The 16,647-nt window shown below is 42.7% G+C and overlaps 1 protein-coding gene across 2 annotated transcripts in view; it reads left to right on the top strand.

The window, feature by feature from the left end:
• rprd2b (regulation of nuclear pre-mRNA domain containing 2b) overlaps nucleotides 1–16,647 on the top strand; it is a 51,540-nt gene that overhangs the window by 30,160 nt on the left and 4,733 nt on the right. For both annotated transcript variants that reach the window (XM_054741136.2, XM_054741135.2), the window contains exons 2-7: nucleotides 4,487–4,616; nucleotides 4,759–4,934; nucleotides 8,652–8,704; nucleotides 8,789–8,915; nucleotides 14,059–14,234; nucleotides 14,371–14,656. In XM_054741136.2, coding sequence (XP_054597111.2) covers nucleotides 4,487–4,616; nucleotides 4,759–4,934; nucleotides 8,652–8,704; nucleotides 8,789–8,915; nucleotides 14,059–14,234; nucleotides 14,371–14,656 — 948 coding nt within the window. The remainder of the gene's footprint in view (nucleotides 1–4,486; nucleotides 4,617–4,758; nucleotides 4,935–8,651; nucleotides 8,705–8,788; nucleotides 8,916–14,058; nucleotides 14,235–14,370; nucleotides 14,657–16,647) is intronic.

Raw genomic sequence — 16,647 nt, 5'->3', positions numbered from 1 at the left:
GTATATATGTATATATGTGTATATATGTATATATATGTATATATATATATATATGTATATATGTGTATATATGTATATATATATATGTATATATATATATATATGTGTGTGTATATATATGTGTATATATGTATATGTATGTATATATATATATATATATATATATATATATATATATATATATATATATATGAGAGAGCGACTCAGTTTTTATGGTTGTATGTTACGAGGCTGCTAATATTTTTCAACAATTGGGCATCGTTTAATTACTTTTCAAGAGCATTACAACGATAGGTGTTGAGATTAACGGTGTCATTTTAAAGGTTGAAGCAAAACCTTTGCTTTGGTGTTTCGTTAGATAGCTGTGTTCCAGCATGGTGCAGTATATTTGTTCCCAACCACATGACGACATCGGGGTTTATTTTCTAAATGTTTCCTTATTAATTATTATTTTACTTAAAAAAATATTTTTTCATAACTCATAGAGGCGGTCTATACAAAATAGTTTCTTCTTGAACGAGCGAGCTGATTGGTTTAAAAGCATCAAGTCTCATCTTGTTTCTGCCAACTTGTTCTCAGACTCTTTGTTTGCATGTGTTGTGGTACCTAACGTGAGCTAAACACTGAAATATTTATGTGCAAAAAAAGAAACAACCAAGTATGTTTTTCATACAAGATAGTTGAGTGTGGCAGGTTTCTCACATTCTCCAGTGCTGCTTTACTAAACCTGCTGTCTGGCACTGATCTGCTTTTTTTTTGCTAGGCCTTCTGTTAGTGTGTGGGCAGTTGTGTAACCAGTGCACAATATTTTATTTTAATTTGCATAAAAAGGCTGACCCTTGCTGCACACTGGAAGCATCAGCGGCCCGGAATGGCACTGCTTCAAATAAACCCCTTCATAGTCTATGGAGTGTCACAAACCAGCCTTGTTCCAGGAGTGCCACGCCGCTGAAGATGAGCTTACGTGTGACTCAACAGCTTTTTCACTCCCAGAATTGTTCCAGAAGTTCAGCCATGTGTTTTTTATGGCTTTAATCCTCGCAGTAGAGAGGAACAACATCAGAAGACAACGAACAGCGAAAACGTGATTTCCTTTTTTTTTTTTTTTTTTTTTTTTGGTATAACGGAGGATTGCATAAACAAACCGTAACCTTTGAAGCCTCGAGAGAGATTTTGTGATCTTCCGAGTCAAGCTAGGAGCATGGCAGAGAAGCCGCTTTGCTGCTGGGACTGTCCTGGTGTCCACTGGAGTGATGTGGTTGTTGTGAGTGCCAGTGTGCCGTCGGTGTAACTCTTTCATTCATAATTGTAATAAACTGAATTTAATGACTCATCTAAAACTGTTTTAAACCTGTTTGAGTGAAAACACGTTTGTTAAATCAGCCCAGAGTCTCCCCCAGTGCTGCGTGTCGGGTAAGAAAATGAATTTTTACTAAACAGTGTAAAAGAATAATGGTTATCAGAGCCCTGCACGGGCCTAAAATCTGAGCCCCAGCCCGACCCGAGCCCGACTTTTTTTTTTAACCTTTCATAATGTTTTAGCGTGATAGAATGCTCAGCCTTCTAATTATCTGTGGGAAGCGTTCTGCAGTTTAAAAAAAAACAGTGTTCAATGCAGCTTTTTTTCTAACAGAGCGTATAATTGGCCCACAAAGCAGATAAATATTCAGAGTTGCTGGCCAGTTGGTTTTGAAGTTAATGTCCACCCCTGACTGCTTTTATTGTGTTGGTTGGTTATGTTCTGGTGACGTGTAGAACTTGGGAGAGCAGGCTGCTGCCTGAGAGGTGGTTGGAGACGGAGTGTCTCCATGCTGCTTTGTTTTGGTCACTTATGTGCGTGAGGCGAGTGGTGTTACGACCCTTCCTGGGGAGTTTGGCTTGTGTGCAAAAAGGAAGGGACAATAACGGGATTTAAAAGTTAAAATGATGATCAGGTTTATTTAAAACTACAAAAAATCATAAATCTTTCCATCCACAGGTTGGGAATAATAAAACTAACTCTGCCTGTGGGGAATTAAAACAAAAGTAGAAATAAGTAGGGATGTCCCTCTGGGCAATAGGGCTGTAGCGACGCATCGATGACGTCGACGGCTCGATTCTAAAAATTTGTCGACGTCAGATCCGGAAGTCGACGCACCGCGCCCACTTGTTGCATCCCCAGGAGTTTGTAAATAGAGGAGGAATCTGCCTGTTTTTCCTCTAGTTCGCCCTCTTCTCCACCTTCACTAACTTCTCCGCCAAATACCGAAGACCCGGAACAACGTCCGTCCACTACTAGATTCCTTTCCTGTTTTGCCCGCCTTCGTTTCCCGGCAACGGACAACAACTTCTGGGGTCAGATGCGCTGCTCCGTCTCTACCGCAGATGTAGAAAATCACTGGGAGCGTTTCTCCCTTCATAAAGGAGCTTCTTTCAGACATGAGGAGAGCTGTTTTGGTGGTAGCAGTCTCTCCTCCGTGCTGGTCTGTTTGCTGCTGGGTGTTTTTGGTTTATTTAAACTTGGTAACTTGAACTTAACCTTGGTAAAGCTACTGTTAGCATTTTCGCTAACAGCTTCTTGCTTTTGGATCAGCTGTTATGTTTTGGTTTAGAGTTCATCTTTTTTGTGGTGCAGATCTCCCTTTTATTACATTTAGAGTGTTGTGGGTTTTCGGTTTAGTTTAAAATATCACCTTGAGTTTGGTTTAACCACCCAGTTTAGAGTTTGGACCTTTGGAGATCCTTATTTTGGTCTAGAACCCAGTAATCTTTGCCCAGTGGGTCATCCCTACTTATTTGTACTTTTATTTTAATTCCCCACAGACAGAATTAGTTTTATTATTCCCAACCTGTGGATGGAAAGATTTATGATTTTTGTTGTTGTAAATAAACCTGATCATCATTTTAACTTTTAAATCCCGTTATTGTCCCTTCCTTTTTGCACACGAGCCAAACTCCCCAGGAAGGGTCGTAACACCACTCCCCTCACACACATAAGTGACCAAAACAAAGCAGCATGGAGACACTCCATCTTCTACCACCTCTCAGGCAGCAGCCTGCACTCCCAAGTTCTACACGTCACCAGAACATAACCAACCAACACAATAAAAGCAGTGTTATACAAAATGGAAGGCCCGTAGTGTTTATCCTCTCAGTAAGAATTTATCAATTTTTTTGATGAATTTATTTGAGATTTTCTGGTTTTTGTTAATTGTGCAATAGAAAAATAATCATTAGATTAATTTTCTAAATAGTCATTAGAATAGTCGACTATTCGATAAAATAATCGTCAGAATAATCGTTTTAAAAATAATCGTTTACCCCCAGCCCTACTGGGCAAAGATTACAGGGTTCTAGACCAAAATAAGGATCTCCAAAGGTCCAAACTCTAAACTGGGTGGTTAAACCAAACTCAAGGTGATATTTTAAACTAAACCGAAAACCCACAACACTCTAAATGTAATAAAAGGGAGATCTGCACCACAAAAACGGTGAACTCTAAACCAAAACGTAACAGCTTATCCAAAAGCAAGAAGCTGTTAGAGAAGATGCTAACAGTAGCTTTACCAACGTTAAGTTCAAGTTACCAAGTTTAAATAAACCAAAAACACCCAGCAGCAAACAGACCAGCACGGAGGAGAGACTGCTACCACCAAAACAGCTCTCCTCGTGTCTGAAAGAAGCTCCTTAATGAAGGGAGAAACGCTCACGGTGATGTTCTACATCTGCGATAGAGACAAAGCAGCGCATCTGACCCCGGAAGTTGTTGTCCGTTGCCGGGAGACGAAGGCGGGCAAAACAGGAAAGGAATCTAGTAGTGGACGGACATTGTTCCGGGTCTTCGGTATTTGGTGGAGGTGTTAGTGAAGGCGGAGAAGAGGGCGAACTAGAGGAAAAACAGGCAGATTCCTCCTCTATTTACAAACTCCTGGGGATGCAACAAGTGGGCGCGGTGCGTCGACTACCGGATCTGACGTCGACGGATTTTTAGAATCGAGCCGTCAACGTCATCGACGCTTCGCTACAGCCCTAATATAGAGTGCCCTGATTGGCCCACAAAGCGGATAAAGCTCTGTGATTTGTTCACTAAGCAGATAAAGCACTATGATTGGCCCACCATTATGGACCAATCACAGCTCTTTATGTGTTTGAAACCCCTCTAGAGAGCTGTGATTGGCCAGCCAGAATGCTGTTGGGGCTGCAGAGGTTCCAGTGGAGCGTTCCTAGACCAAACTTTGTAAAGCAAGAATTTGGTCTAGTTCACTAGGCTACGGATTTCCCTCTTTCCTATTCATTTTCTCTTTCCCTTACATTTTCTATTCACAATTATTTATTTTTCTCCTCATTTTAACCAAAAAATATTAAATCATTAAAAAAAAGTATATTAACTTTTTGTTCTTGTGAAGCTCCTCGTGATTTTTATCCTGAGAGGCGCTACATAGGATTGTTTTCTTTCTATAAATAATTCATCCTCTAACTTTTGTTTTCTGTTTTTCTTTCCCCCCAGCTGACAACAATCGCCGTTTGAATCTTTTCTTCCTTGCCAACGATGTGATACAAAACTGCAAAAGGAAAAACGCCATCGTGTTTCGTTCATCCTTCTCCGACGTCCTCCCTAATGCCGCTCAGCTCATCAAGTGAGTTCACGGTCTCCGCTCAGCTCAGCTGTGCGGCGCCATCCACAGTTTGTCTCATCTCTTTGAAAAGCCGTGGCTGCAGAGAGAAACAGCTGGCTGTCTGCGTGTGTTAAGATGAGATGTGCATGTTGTGCTTTGTTAGAGATGGGAAAGTTCGCCGGTCTGTGGAGAGGATCTTCACCATTTGGGAGCAGAGGAGCGTCTATCCTGAGGAGTTGATCGCCCAGCTCAAAGCCAACCTGAACAAAAAGGAGAAGGAGCGAGAGAAGCAGAAAGAGAAAGAAAAGGCGAACGCAAAGGAGACTTCTACAGCAATCGGTAGGCTTGTTTTTATTCTAATTTAGCATTTCTGAAGTGACTTTTATTCTGAAGGTCATGACCCCTTTAGAGTAGCCTTTAGAAAACTTACCTGATCTAAAACAATTTTTGTTTCTGTTTTGAAATCTTTGTTTATCTTCAGTTATTTACTGAAATTCTGTTTTTATGACACATGTTACGGAAAGCCAAATAGTTCATTGTGGTTATTTTATGTAGCACTATGATGTAGGGCTGAGCGATCTATCGTTTTTGGACCGAAATTGGGATTTCAAACAGCGGGATCACGTGACCGTCAAATAGGGCTGCTCAATTAATCGAATTTTAATCCCAATTACGATCTGAATTTTGAACGATGATCAAAACAAAACAAGCCGATCATTTGCTCCTCCCACTTGCGCTGCCCTGAGTTGCAAATGAAGCGCTCCTCCCACAGTGTTGCCAACTTAGCGACTTTGATGCTATTTCTAGCAGCTTTTCAGACCCCCTTCTTGACTTTTTAAATCTTAAAAGTACCTAGCGAACACCTCAGAAACATCTCTGGTAACCCTTAGCTACTTTCTGGATAACTGTCGTTGACATTTCTGCAGGTTAGCTAAAAACTCCTCCTGCGCTCCGGACCGTTCTTCAGGACATTAGGAAAGGGAATGATGTAGTGATGTGTCAGTCGCTAAAGAAACGGCTCTCAGAGCCGGCTCCCTGTTGGAGTAACCAGAGTGAGTGACTCACACACCGCACCTGTGGACTCCTGAGCCGCTGAAAACGGCTAAATGTGCGCGTGCGTCGCGCTAAACACACGTGCAGCTTGCCCCGATTACTGTGAGACCGGGTTGGGGGGGGGGGTGCAGCTGTGGTTGGGACAATTATTACATTAACTGATGGACTTGTAAATAAATAGTTTATAAATAAGGTAGAAATAAGTTCCTCACGCTGATAAATAATAACTGGATAGACTTAAATGAGATAAACCAAGGTCTATAGCCCTTGGGTCATAGACTATGAGCTATAAGTATATTGGTCTTTTTATACTGGGAATCAGGAGTTATTTTAGTGATCATCTTGTTTCTTATTTATTTTTGTCCTGATAGTGCCCTGAGCAATTTTATGACTGAATAAAAACAAATAAAATCAAACATAAATTGAAAAATCGCCCTAAATAATCGAGATCTCAATTTCAGTCACAACAATTGTGATTATTACTTTTGCCATCATCGAGCAGCCCTACCGTCAAAGCTGCGGTTTTAGCTGGTTTAACTGATCCAGGATCAGTTGTGTAACTTTTTTTTTCATCCGGGGTTTCCCCCTGTGTTATGGCAGGGCAAAAGCCAGCGCTGGGGAGGGGGTTGGGGTGTACCATCCAGAGCCGAGCCCAACTCCACAGCTGCCAGAGCTGCATGTTCAGGTTATTTCCCTGTTTTATGTTCCCACACAGCGCTGCTAGAGCCAATAATAATGGCACCGTAGGTGGACCCGGGACAGAGAGAGAGAGAGAGAACGTGGTTGAGTAAGAAGGTGAAGAAGAAGAAAATATCATTTCTGTAGCGCCTCTCAAGATAAAAATCACGAGGCGCTAAGGGAGAGGGAGAGACTCCTCCCACATCGGAGCAGGTTCAGGCTGACTTCTAAAGCTTGGTTTATGCTTCATCAGCGCGAGTGCGGAGTCGCGCACTTTAGTTGACTTGAAAGCTCAACTTGTCTTTTAAAAATGGTCTGAATGTTTCTGACGGCACACGTTGGTTCAGACAAGCTAAGGTGTCAGAATGCATGCGTCTCTCTCGCGGAGCTGACGTTAGTGAGGAAAAACTATCAGACGGCTTCAGCCTGCCGCGGTAATGCAGGAAAACTGTGCATTTGTTATTTAGTACATTTAAAAGCTGTTTCTACCTACAGATTTCCTCCATGCATTTTTGAGTAGAACATCGTTGTCGTCGTCTTCCTCCGCTTATCCGGGTCGCGGGGGCAGCATCCCAACTAGGGAGCTCCAGACCGTCCTCTCCCCGGCCACCTCCACCAGCTCCTCCAGCAGGACCCCAAGGCGTTCCCGGACCAGATTGGAGATGTAACCTCTCCAACGTGTCCTGGGTCGACCCGGGGGCCTCCTGCCGGCAGGACATGCCCGAAACACCTCCCCAGGGAGCCTGGCTTTCTGGCTCAGCTCCCTCTTCACCACGACAGATCGGCTCAGCGTCCGCATCACTGCAGACGCCGAACCAATCCGCCTGTCGATCTCCCGATCCCTCCTACCCTCACTCGTGAACAAGACCCCGAGATATTTAAACTCCTCCACTTGAGGTAGGACCTCTCCCCCGACCCGGAGTTGGCAAGCCACCCTTTTCTGGTCGAGAACCATGGTCTCAGATTTATAGGTGCTGATCCTCATCCCAGCCGCTTCGCACTCGGCCGCGAACCTACCCAGCAAGAGCTGAAGGTCAGAGCTGAATGAAGCTAGGAGGACCAGATCATCCGCAAAAAGCAGAGACGAGATTCTCCTGCCGCCAAACTCGACACACTCCACACCGCAGCTGCACCTAGAAATTCTGTCCATAAAGGTAATGAACAGAACCGGTAGAACATGTTTTTATAAATCTCCTCTCTAGATGAAAATCACAAGTTGCTTCACAAACACATTAAAAAATAAATAAAAAGATAATAATGGGAGAAAATGTCAATAGCTTTAACTGTTTTTATTGTATGATTAAAGAGTAAGTCACCCCCTACCAGATTCTTACTCAACTCCCACTTCCTGTTTGAAAAATGCAACAAATGCTTTTGCCTAGCAGACCGAGAGGGTGGAGCCGCTAACAAATACACACACTCACGACATTGTGACATCATAATGTACCATCTAACCATAGTGTACCTCTTAGCCAATAGCGATGGCAGATTTAAATTCAAATGCAGTGCTGAGTTTTTACCTGACGACAGTGCATCGCTGACAGTTTTAGGGAGAATATTTAAATTTTAACTAAGATGCACTAAAGTGCCGAATTGTCGACTACATTTGTCTGCAGCACAATCAAACATTTATATAGTTTATCAGCAAAAAAAATGTTGATTTGGAGTGACTTGCTCTTTAAATAGTAAATATTAATGTGAATGATTTGTTGTACTAGATTACAATCAAGACCATCGTTTCACTTCATCTACAGGATGGCTTGGCAGGCTAGTGTTGGACCTTTGTTTGCAGAGAATCGTGAATTGATCCGAAATCGCAATTTCTGCTAGAAAAATTGCAATTCAGTCTTTTCCTAAAATCCTTCAGCCCTACTATGATGCACCTCACACCTTTTGTCAAGTCATCAGGATTCAGGACCAGCCCAGGTTAGTTAGCGTCAGAAATGAGAAGAGGGCTCAGAATGGAGCTCATTTATGGGTAAATTTAATTAGAATGACTAATTTACAGGGAAAGAACAATTCATTTGTACCGTATATCACCTAGAATGGGTTGCTTGAGTTTTGGCTTGCCTGTAAAGGAAAATGAGATAAAATGTGAGTTTCATTTAGCTGCGTAGAGGAGTCAGAGTTAATATGGAGTCTGTACGATCGGCTCAGTAGATTAAAGCAGTTTAATGTGTCCGTTTTAATAGAACGTTTCTTTTTATTTGGTTTTAGACTCGTGCAAAAGTCTGCTCGGGTCAGATTTATGCGCAGTTAGGCAACTTCCGGGTTCACGCACATTCACTTTTTATAGTTTGTGTTGTAATTCTTTTTGTTCTTCAGCTCCCTCCAGCACCAAAGCAGCCCTGAAGTCCAAGATAGTTGCTGAGTTCACCGTAAGACCGCTCTGTTCTAATCGTCTTTAAATACTTCAGGAAAAAAGGCGTCAAGTGTGACGTTGCTTTGCGTTTCTCTCCCAGCCCCACTCTCTCATCGAGCAGCTGTCCAGGTATAAACGAGCTGTTGCTGAGGAGGAGTTCAGGCAGAAGCAGGTGGCGTCCCTCAGGCTGGACGTCTGCAACACCGAGGCTTTCAAGAGGCTTAAAGGTCAGAATCCAGTCACATTTTCCTTAAACTTTTATTTTTTAGACGGCTACTTCCTGCTTGCTGAAACACAACTGAAAATGTTCCTCAGGGTAAATGAGCAGTGACTCCTCTTGTTTATTTATTTATTTATTCTGATACTAAAGTAAACGTATTTGGTCCTGTTGTTTTTATTTTAGGCTCAGACCAGTAAAATCTAATGGAAAACCAGCTATAGGACTCAAAGGGATTTAAATACGGTCAGGTTTGCCTTCACAGTTTGATGATTTTCAAAGTAAAAGCTGAAGTCTAGTTTGTTCATCAGACCAGAAAAAGAATTATGACTTACTAAAGGTTGTATTTAACTCGTTCACTGCCAATGACAACTAAAGTCGTCATTTGCATTTTTTTTTTTACTGCGTGGGCGTCGGACGAGCCCCCGCACCGTGAAAACAAACTTCTCAGCTCTAAAGCCGATCTTCATCCGCGTACGTCACACGTTACGTGATCAGGAAGCAGAACATCCATGTGTTAGGAAATCGTTTTGGGTCGCTGCTGTAAAAAAAAGTGAGGCGCGAACCGGAAAAGCTTCTGCCGATCACAATTCAACAACAGATTATTAAAGAACGGATAACGCTCGAAACGCGCAAATTCTTCTTGATGTAAGAGGTGAGTCTCCGCTTTGTTTTGGTTTTTTTGGTGTCGACATCATCCTAGCGGGCAACGTTCTCGCTCTTAAAAACAGTAAAAACTGTGAGAAACGCTGGCAGCGAATGAGTTCTAAAGCTCCTCAAAATCCTATAAGGTGACTTTCCTCAGTAAATGTCTGAATACGATATGGTAAAGCTCGTTTTTATTGAGTTTTCCTTTCATCGGACTTGGTCTCCATCTCAGTTTAATGCGCAGTGAATTCTTGGTGAAACTTGGCAAACGCCATGTGAACAAAATCTACTTCAGGTGTGAAAAGTGATTTTTTTTTTTCTTCTGCAACTAGGGTTGGCCATGGAGCATCGATTGGAACCGGTTCCAACTGTTCATTCTTCCCGGAATCGCTCAACGTTTTTTATTTCGATTCCTAGTTTCGATTCTTAGAATGCCGACGGAAGAGAAATCCGCAGCCAATCTCCATGAAAAATAAACGTGATCTAGAAATTGTGATCAACGCTTTTCAGAGCTGATCACACCAGCTGTGTGTGTGCAGCACAGAGTCCCCCCCCACCCCCCCACCCCACCCGGATATAAAGAAACGTGTCTGCCGAACTTCAACTCCGTGATGTAAACGTTAACTCCTGCAGCGTAGAGGAAACGTGTAAAATACGTCAACACGGTGGACAAACTCTGGACGGTGTGAGGTGAGTTTGTCTCACTGCAGAAATAAAAACACACGGAGCCGCTCACCAACACTCGTGTGTGTGTGTGTGTGTGTGTGTGTGTGTGTGTGTGTGTGTGTGTGTGTGTGTGTGTGTGTGTGTGTGTGTGTGTGTGTGTGTGTGTGTGTGTGTGTGTGTGTGTGAGCCTCAGAAGGCTGAACAATAGCCTGTAGAATAATTAAAGTCATCATGCTAGAGCAGCTTCTCTGTGGTGGACCACACCAGCTTCTGCCACAATAAATAATAATAATAATAATAAATAACATTTTTATTTCCTTTTTAAACTATTTATGTTGAGTTGTAATGTTTAAAATCTGTTAGATTGTTACTGACAGCAGCTGCATTTAAGTTCCTGTTGTGACTGAACGCTGCTGCAGCATGGAGGTGTAGTTCTCCGTCATCCTGGACGTGATCATCCTGAGAGTTGTAGCTGAAAACAGCTGGACGTCTCTGGATATGTTGGCGACATTTAGCCTCTCATCCCAGAGGCTTCTTCCAGACTTTGGTTGTGGTCAGAAACAAACACACTGGTTGTGCCGCAAGTCTTTTTCTTTCTTTCTCCAAAACATGTTTTTGTCTAAATGAAGGTGATGTTGTTGTTTAGGGCTGCAACAACGAATCGATAAAATCGATGAAAATCGATTAATAAAAGCGTTGGCAACGAATTGCGTCATCGATTCGTTGTGTCGCACAACTCTTCCAAAAGCGCCCCCCCCCCTTCCCGCCCGCCATTGCGCGCAGACCAGAGCAAGTCAGATCAGCGAGGGAGAGCCGCAGATCAGTGCGAGGGAGAGCCGGCAGACTTGCGCTGCTGCGAACCGGTTCTGCATTGTTGCACAGCGATCCAGGCAGCTGCTTCCAGCGCACGGTCCTTCTCAAAGTGGTTCAACCAAAAAACTATAATTAGCACACGATCGTTCATGTCCGCACATGTTCTCTATTTTGTCTTATTTGTGGCTGAAGCGCGCTACTGCGGAGCTCATCACCTGTGCTGTGGTGATGTCACCTCACGCAGCATCGAAAACGCGCTCTCCGCTGTGTGGTCAGGAGATCTCTTTGATCTGCTCAAAAGTAACTGATGAGGTGAAAAGGTAAGAATCCAGGCAACAGATTTTCTGGAGAATTAAGAGGAGATGCAGGAAGATGAGAGACAGACAGGACAGGAAAATAGTTAAATAAAAACAAGAAAACAAAACAAAGTGTTGAAAAGTAAAATGTAGGTAGATTTATCTCCACTACACGTTTTTACCTGTATAAAACAATAAGTTATACACATGTTATATTTATACATCTGATACAATTCAGATCACCTTCAAAACTCAGTCACACACCCAGGGCCGTTTCAAGACATTTTGGGGGCCAAAGCAAAATGCGCCCCCCCCCCCCCCCCCAACAAATAACTGGGCTCCCCAGAAGCCTCTGTGTAATTCATGCCCTCTCCAGTAGTGTTAGTTATATGGTGTTTATAAAGTCCCCTCAGACATTACTGACATGTTCTAATATTATCAGATGAAAAACTAAATTATCAGACATGCTGTCTCATCTGCTTCTTTTATAAACTTGCAAAAAGTAACAAAACCATTTGAAAGCCACTATTTGTGGATTCTCTGAAAGTTTCCATGGAGTGTGTGACAACTTATTTTTTCATTGATCCTATCGTCTAATCTCACAGCTGAAACAAGCATCCTTAATAATCTGTGCACAGGAAGCTTACCGATGCTGTAGTAAAACAAAAGGTATAATAATTTATTATTAATAAAACCTTGTTGCAGCACTAAAGCAGAAAAAATAGATTTTGCATTAAATATGCAAAATATTTACATATGAATTGTTTTAGAGCCCTTTAATTGGCAGAATCTGATATTAATTTAGTTCTTACAAAAAATGGGTCCCAACATGGTTTGTGTGGCGTTGCCATAGTGTGACGTCATAGTCACAGATCCCCTGTCCTCTTGTTTGGAAATGGAAATATGATCACCCTATATTAAACAAACTGTCCACCCGGGCTTTTGCGCTGCACAGAGACGCTTCGCTGCCTATGACTGAACGTCAGTTGAGAGTCAGTCTCATGCAGAATGACCAATGAAGAGAGGGCCTCAAGTTAAGACCCTCTCCTCATTGGTCAGTCCACACGAGGTGGGTCAAAGGTTACTCTGGGCGGGTTACGTGTTGTCAGGCATTCAAGTATTGAGTATATTTACTGCATATTACAGTAAAATATTCTGTATGTGACCACATTATGGTGATCCTTGGGTTGTGATGATGGAGCCCTTGAATATTGTTTCCCAGGGTACAACAAAGTGTTAATCTGGCCCTGGTTCCGCCGTCACATTCCCGCAGAAACTGGTTGATCACACCGGGGCCAGACTACTAGCATGTGGTTTTACAACCACAATGTCCTCAGAAGCAAAAACGCTTTTAAAAGGGAGGGAGGAGTCCTAACTGTTGCTGCAGGCGTGTTGTGTGAGAGTGCAGTTATATACTGGTTAATATATTTTTGGGTTCAGTTGCTTTCATGTGGCCTAATGTGAGTCTATTTGGGATCATTGGAATGATCAGCAGCATTTCTTGATGTGACTTTATGGCAGTTGCCCAGGGCATCATCGCAAGGAGGATGGCATTCATTTACTTTTGCTTTATTTGGTATTTTTTCAGTCATTTTTGGAAATAGTGATCAATTTTGATTAATTCACAGCCTATGTTTAATTACATTTAAAATAAATGTCAACAGATGAGATCAAACAAAACACATGAGAATTGCCCTTAAGCTGTTCAACTTGGACCAAGCATTTTAGGTCACAGATAGATGTAGCTTAGGGTCTCTGTCTATACACCTTATAAGACAATTTAGGTGATGGCATGTTGTTTTTCTGCTATTGAACTGTTTTCTAATAATGTTGTGTTAAATAAAGTGAAGGAAGGAGAGAAATAACGTTTCCCTAGCAGTTTTTAAAAATTTCCCCATGTAATCCGATTAATCGATTAATCGTGTCGAGACCCCATCCGATTAATCGATTATCCAAATAATCGTTTGTTGCAGCCCTATTGTTGTTCATGGAGTTAAAATTCATGTTGAAGTTAAGATTATTTCATCCAGTAGGACCTGTGGTTAGCTGACTCGTGTAAAACACGTCATGTCTTGAAAGAATCGGAATCGGGAATCGATAGGAACCGCAATCGAAACGAGGAATTGGAATCGGAATCGTTCAAAATCAAACGATGCCCAACCCCATCTGCAACTAAAGATCCAGTTTAAATTGCAGCTGATTCAATTCTGACGTACGTCAGATCTGACTGCAACTTTGTCGTGTGGAGATGGCCAACTCGTAGTCTGAAGTGAAATGTGTTCTGACCAGTAGACGTTAGATTTTAATCAAGATCAGTGAAGCAGACCTAAATGAAGAGGTTGGGATTTTATGTGGTCGACTATGATAAAACTCAGCTATGGAAATCAAACAAGTCCTGGTAACCAGAAACGTTTGGTCGTATAAAAGTTGTCTTCAGGGTTAATATTGAAGTTCCTGCAGAGGAGGTCTTCAAGTTTGCATCTTCACACTTTGTGTTTTATTCTGAAACTAAAGGCAGGTGATTTCAAGGGCTTTAATTTTGAAAGTCACATCAAAACCACGTTGACTTGAAATTTCTTCTGGTCAGCATTGTTATTTATTAATTATTTATTTATTTATTTATTTATTTATTTATTGTTTTATTCAGTTGAAAACGGAACAGAATGACTCCCTGATGACCAAATTTTTATTATAATCTGTGTGAAATGTTTGTTTTCTTTGTTTTCTCAGACAAGGCAGGAGGGAACAAATTTGCCAAAGACTTTGAGGACGGCACCGGGAAGCTGCAAGAGTTTGTCAGCTTCCTGGAGAAGGAGCTGAAAACTGGGCCGGCTTTGCTGGAAGCTCTGGGAAACGCAGACATTTTCTACGAGACGCAGTACAAGGAAGTGAAAATCGTGGCTAACGTGAGTGTTTAAGATTCACAACGGCTAAATGGAAACTCTGAACATAGATTTGGTGCGTGGTGGTAAAAACTGTTATGAATGCTCTTCTGCTTGAAAGTAAAATCATTTTATACGAAGCGTAAATCCTTCTCCTCAGGCATACAACGCCTTTGCCAACCGGGTGACCAATCTCAAAAGGAAACTGGACTCTCTTAAAGCAACTCTACCTGGAGCTGAGGACTCCCCCATCCCCTCTCCGTCTGAAGATGCTCCGTCACCCACCGGATCGGAGTCGCCCTTTCTGGAAGTAGGTGTTAGCAGGGCTCAGGTGGATCCAGAGCTGGATGGAAAGGCCATGGATGATGGCGATATACAAATTGACAACAGGGACATGGAGGACATGGACATGTCTGATGAGGAGGCAACCGCAGCCGCAGTGGAAGGTCAGCTGCTGCAGAGCTTTGAAGATTTGTTGTTCTGTACAACAACGGTTTTAACCCTCCACATTTTTAGTTACGCTGTCTTGTCTAAAAGATGGGAGCAATATTTATCCTTTATTTAAAGAGGTCCTTCACTCATATTTACGCGTTTAGCACCCCCTAGTGTCCGTTTTTACTCTCTGTCGTGAAAACGAAGCCAAAACTCTTCGACACATTTAATCCGACTGCTGAAACGTCTCCTCAGCCTTCACCTAAAACATGCAGGAATCGTGTCTGAGCTCTCACAACACAGAAAACTCCTGATGCCGCCTCTTTTGTGACTCCTATTGCTATCGGACATTCTTTTTGTTTGTTAGCATCGTCAGATAAACAGGGTTTTTCCTGCGTTCAAATTTGCGTGGCGGACGCCTCCAGCTATTTTTGTGCCGCCCCAGCCTGATTTCACTCTGCCCCCAGCTATACGGATGTTATTTTAAGTGCAGTTGCAGCGTTGCACCACTACGGGGCGCTGTATCAGCAGCGGTGCACTGAAAAGCGCTAAAACCGCTGCAGACAAAGATCAAACATTGCTTTTCTTGCTAGTTGGTACATATCTATGGTTGATGCTATTGTAGGCTGACCATAGGTCCTCTTTCCCCCGGACAAGTCCACTTTTCACTCTCTGTCGGGGGGGGGGGGGGTCCTACGTTGATCAAAATGTCCGGTTTGTCATCCAGGAGCAGGTATCGAGTTATGGGGGCTAGATATCTTTCAGGCAAAGATCCAGTTTCTGCCTATATTACAATATTTATAGACTCAGCGCAGCGGGATGCTGTTGAGCGGAGAGGACGCAGAGCGTTGATCGTTGGTGCGTCCGCTGCGTCCGGCGCACGATACGTTCTCAAGGTGGCGCAACAAAACATGATTATTAGCACGTGATCTTTCATATCTGTTTAAATCCTCTAGTATTCTGTCTTTTAATCGTTCCTGATGCGCTCCGCTCATCGTGTGCTGCAGTGATTTCACCTCACTGACGCAGCATCGAAACGCGCACTACGCTTTGCAGTCAGGAGATCCCTTTGGTCTGCTCAAAAGTAACTGATGAGGTGAAAAAGTAAGAATCCAGGCAGCAGATTTTCTGGAGAGTTTAGAGGAGATGCAGGAAGATGAGAGACAGACAGGACAGGAAAATAGTTCAATAAAAACAAGAAAACAAAGCTTGAAAGTAAAATGTGGGTAGATTTATCTCCACTACATGTTTTTACCTGTATAAAACAACAAGTTATACACGTGTTATATTTATACATCTGATTAGGGCTGCACGATATTAGGAAAACCTGCGATATTCGATAACAGTGCTTAATATTGCGATATTCGATATTACTCACGATAAATGAACAAATACTAAAGTATGCAGTGTTGATGTCGTCTGGCGTGTGACGTCTGCTCTGGGCTCAAAGCAAACAAAAACTAATGCATGAATTCCATTACAACATAACATTTTTATTGCAAAAATATGCAGCTGCACCTGCTACTGTATTAGCAGCTGCACCTGCTACTGTATTAGCTGCTGCACCTGCTACTGTATTAGCAGCTGCTCCTGCTACTGTATTAGCAGCTGCTCCTGCTACTGTATTAGCAGCTGCACCTGCTACTGTATTAGCAGCTGCACCTGCTACTGTATTAGCAGCTGCTCCTGCTACTGTATTAGCAGCTGCACCTGCTACTGTATTAGCAGCTGCACCTGCTACTGTATTAGCAGCTGCACCTGCTACTGTATTAGCAGGTGCACCTGCTACTGTATTAGCAGCTGCACCTGCTACTGTATTAGCAGCTGCTCCTGCTACTGTATTAGCAGCTGCACCTGCTACTGTATTAGCAGCTGCACCTGCTACTGTATTAGCAGCTGCACCTGCTATTGTATTAGCAGCTGCTCCTGCTACTGTATTAGCAGCTGCACCTGCTACTGTATTAGCAGCTGCACCTGCTACTGTATTAGCAGCTGCTAATACAGT

This window comes from Nothobranchius furzeri, chromosome 5, assembly GCF_043380555.1.
Source record: "Nothobranchius furzeri strain GRZ-AD chromosome 5, NfurGRZ-RIMD1, whole genome shotgun sequence".
Taxonomy (NCBI): domain Eukaryota; kingdom Metazoa; phylum Chordata; class Actinopteri; order Cyprinodontiformes; family Nothobranchiidae; genus Nothobranchius; species Nothobranchius furzeri.
This window is presented reverse-complemented; position numbering and strand designations above follow the sequence as displayed.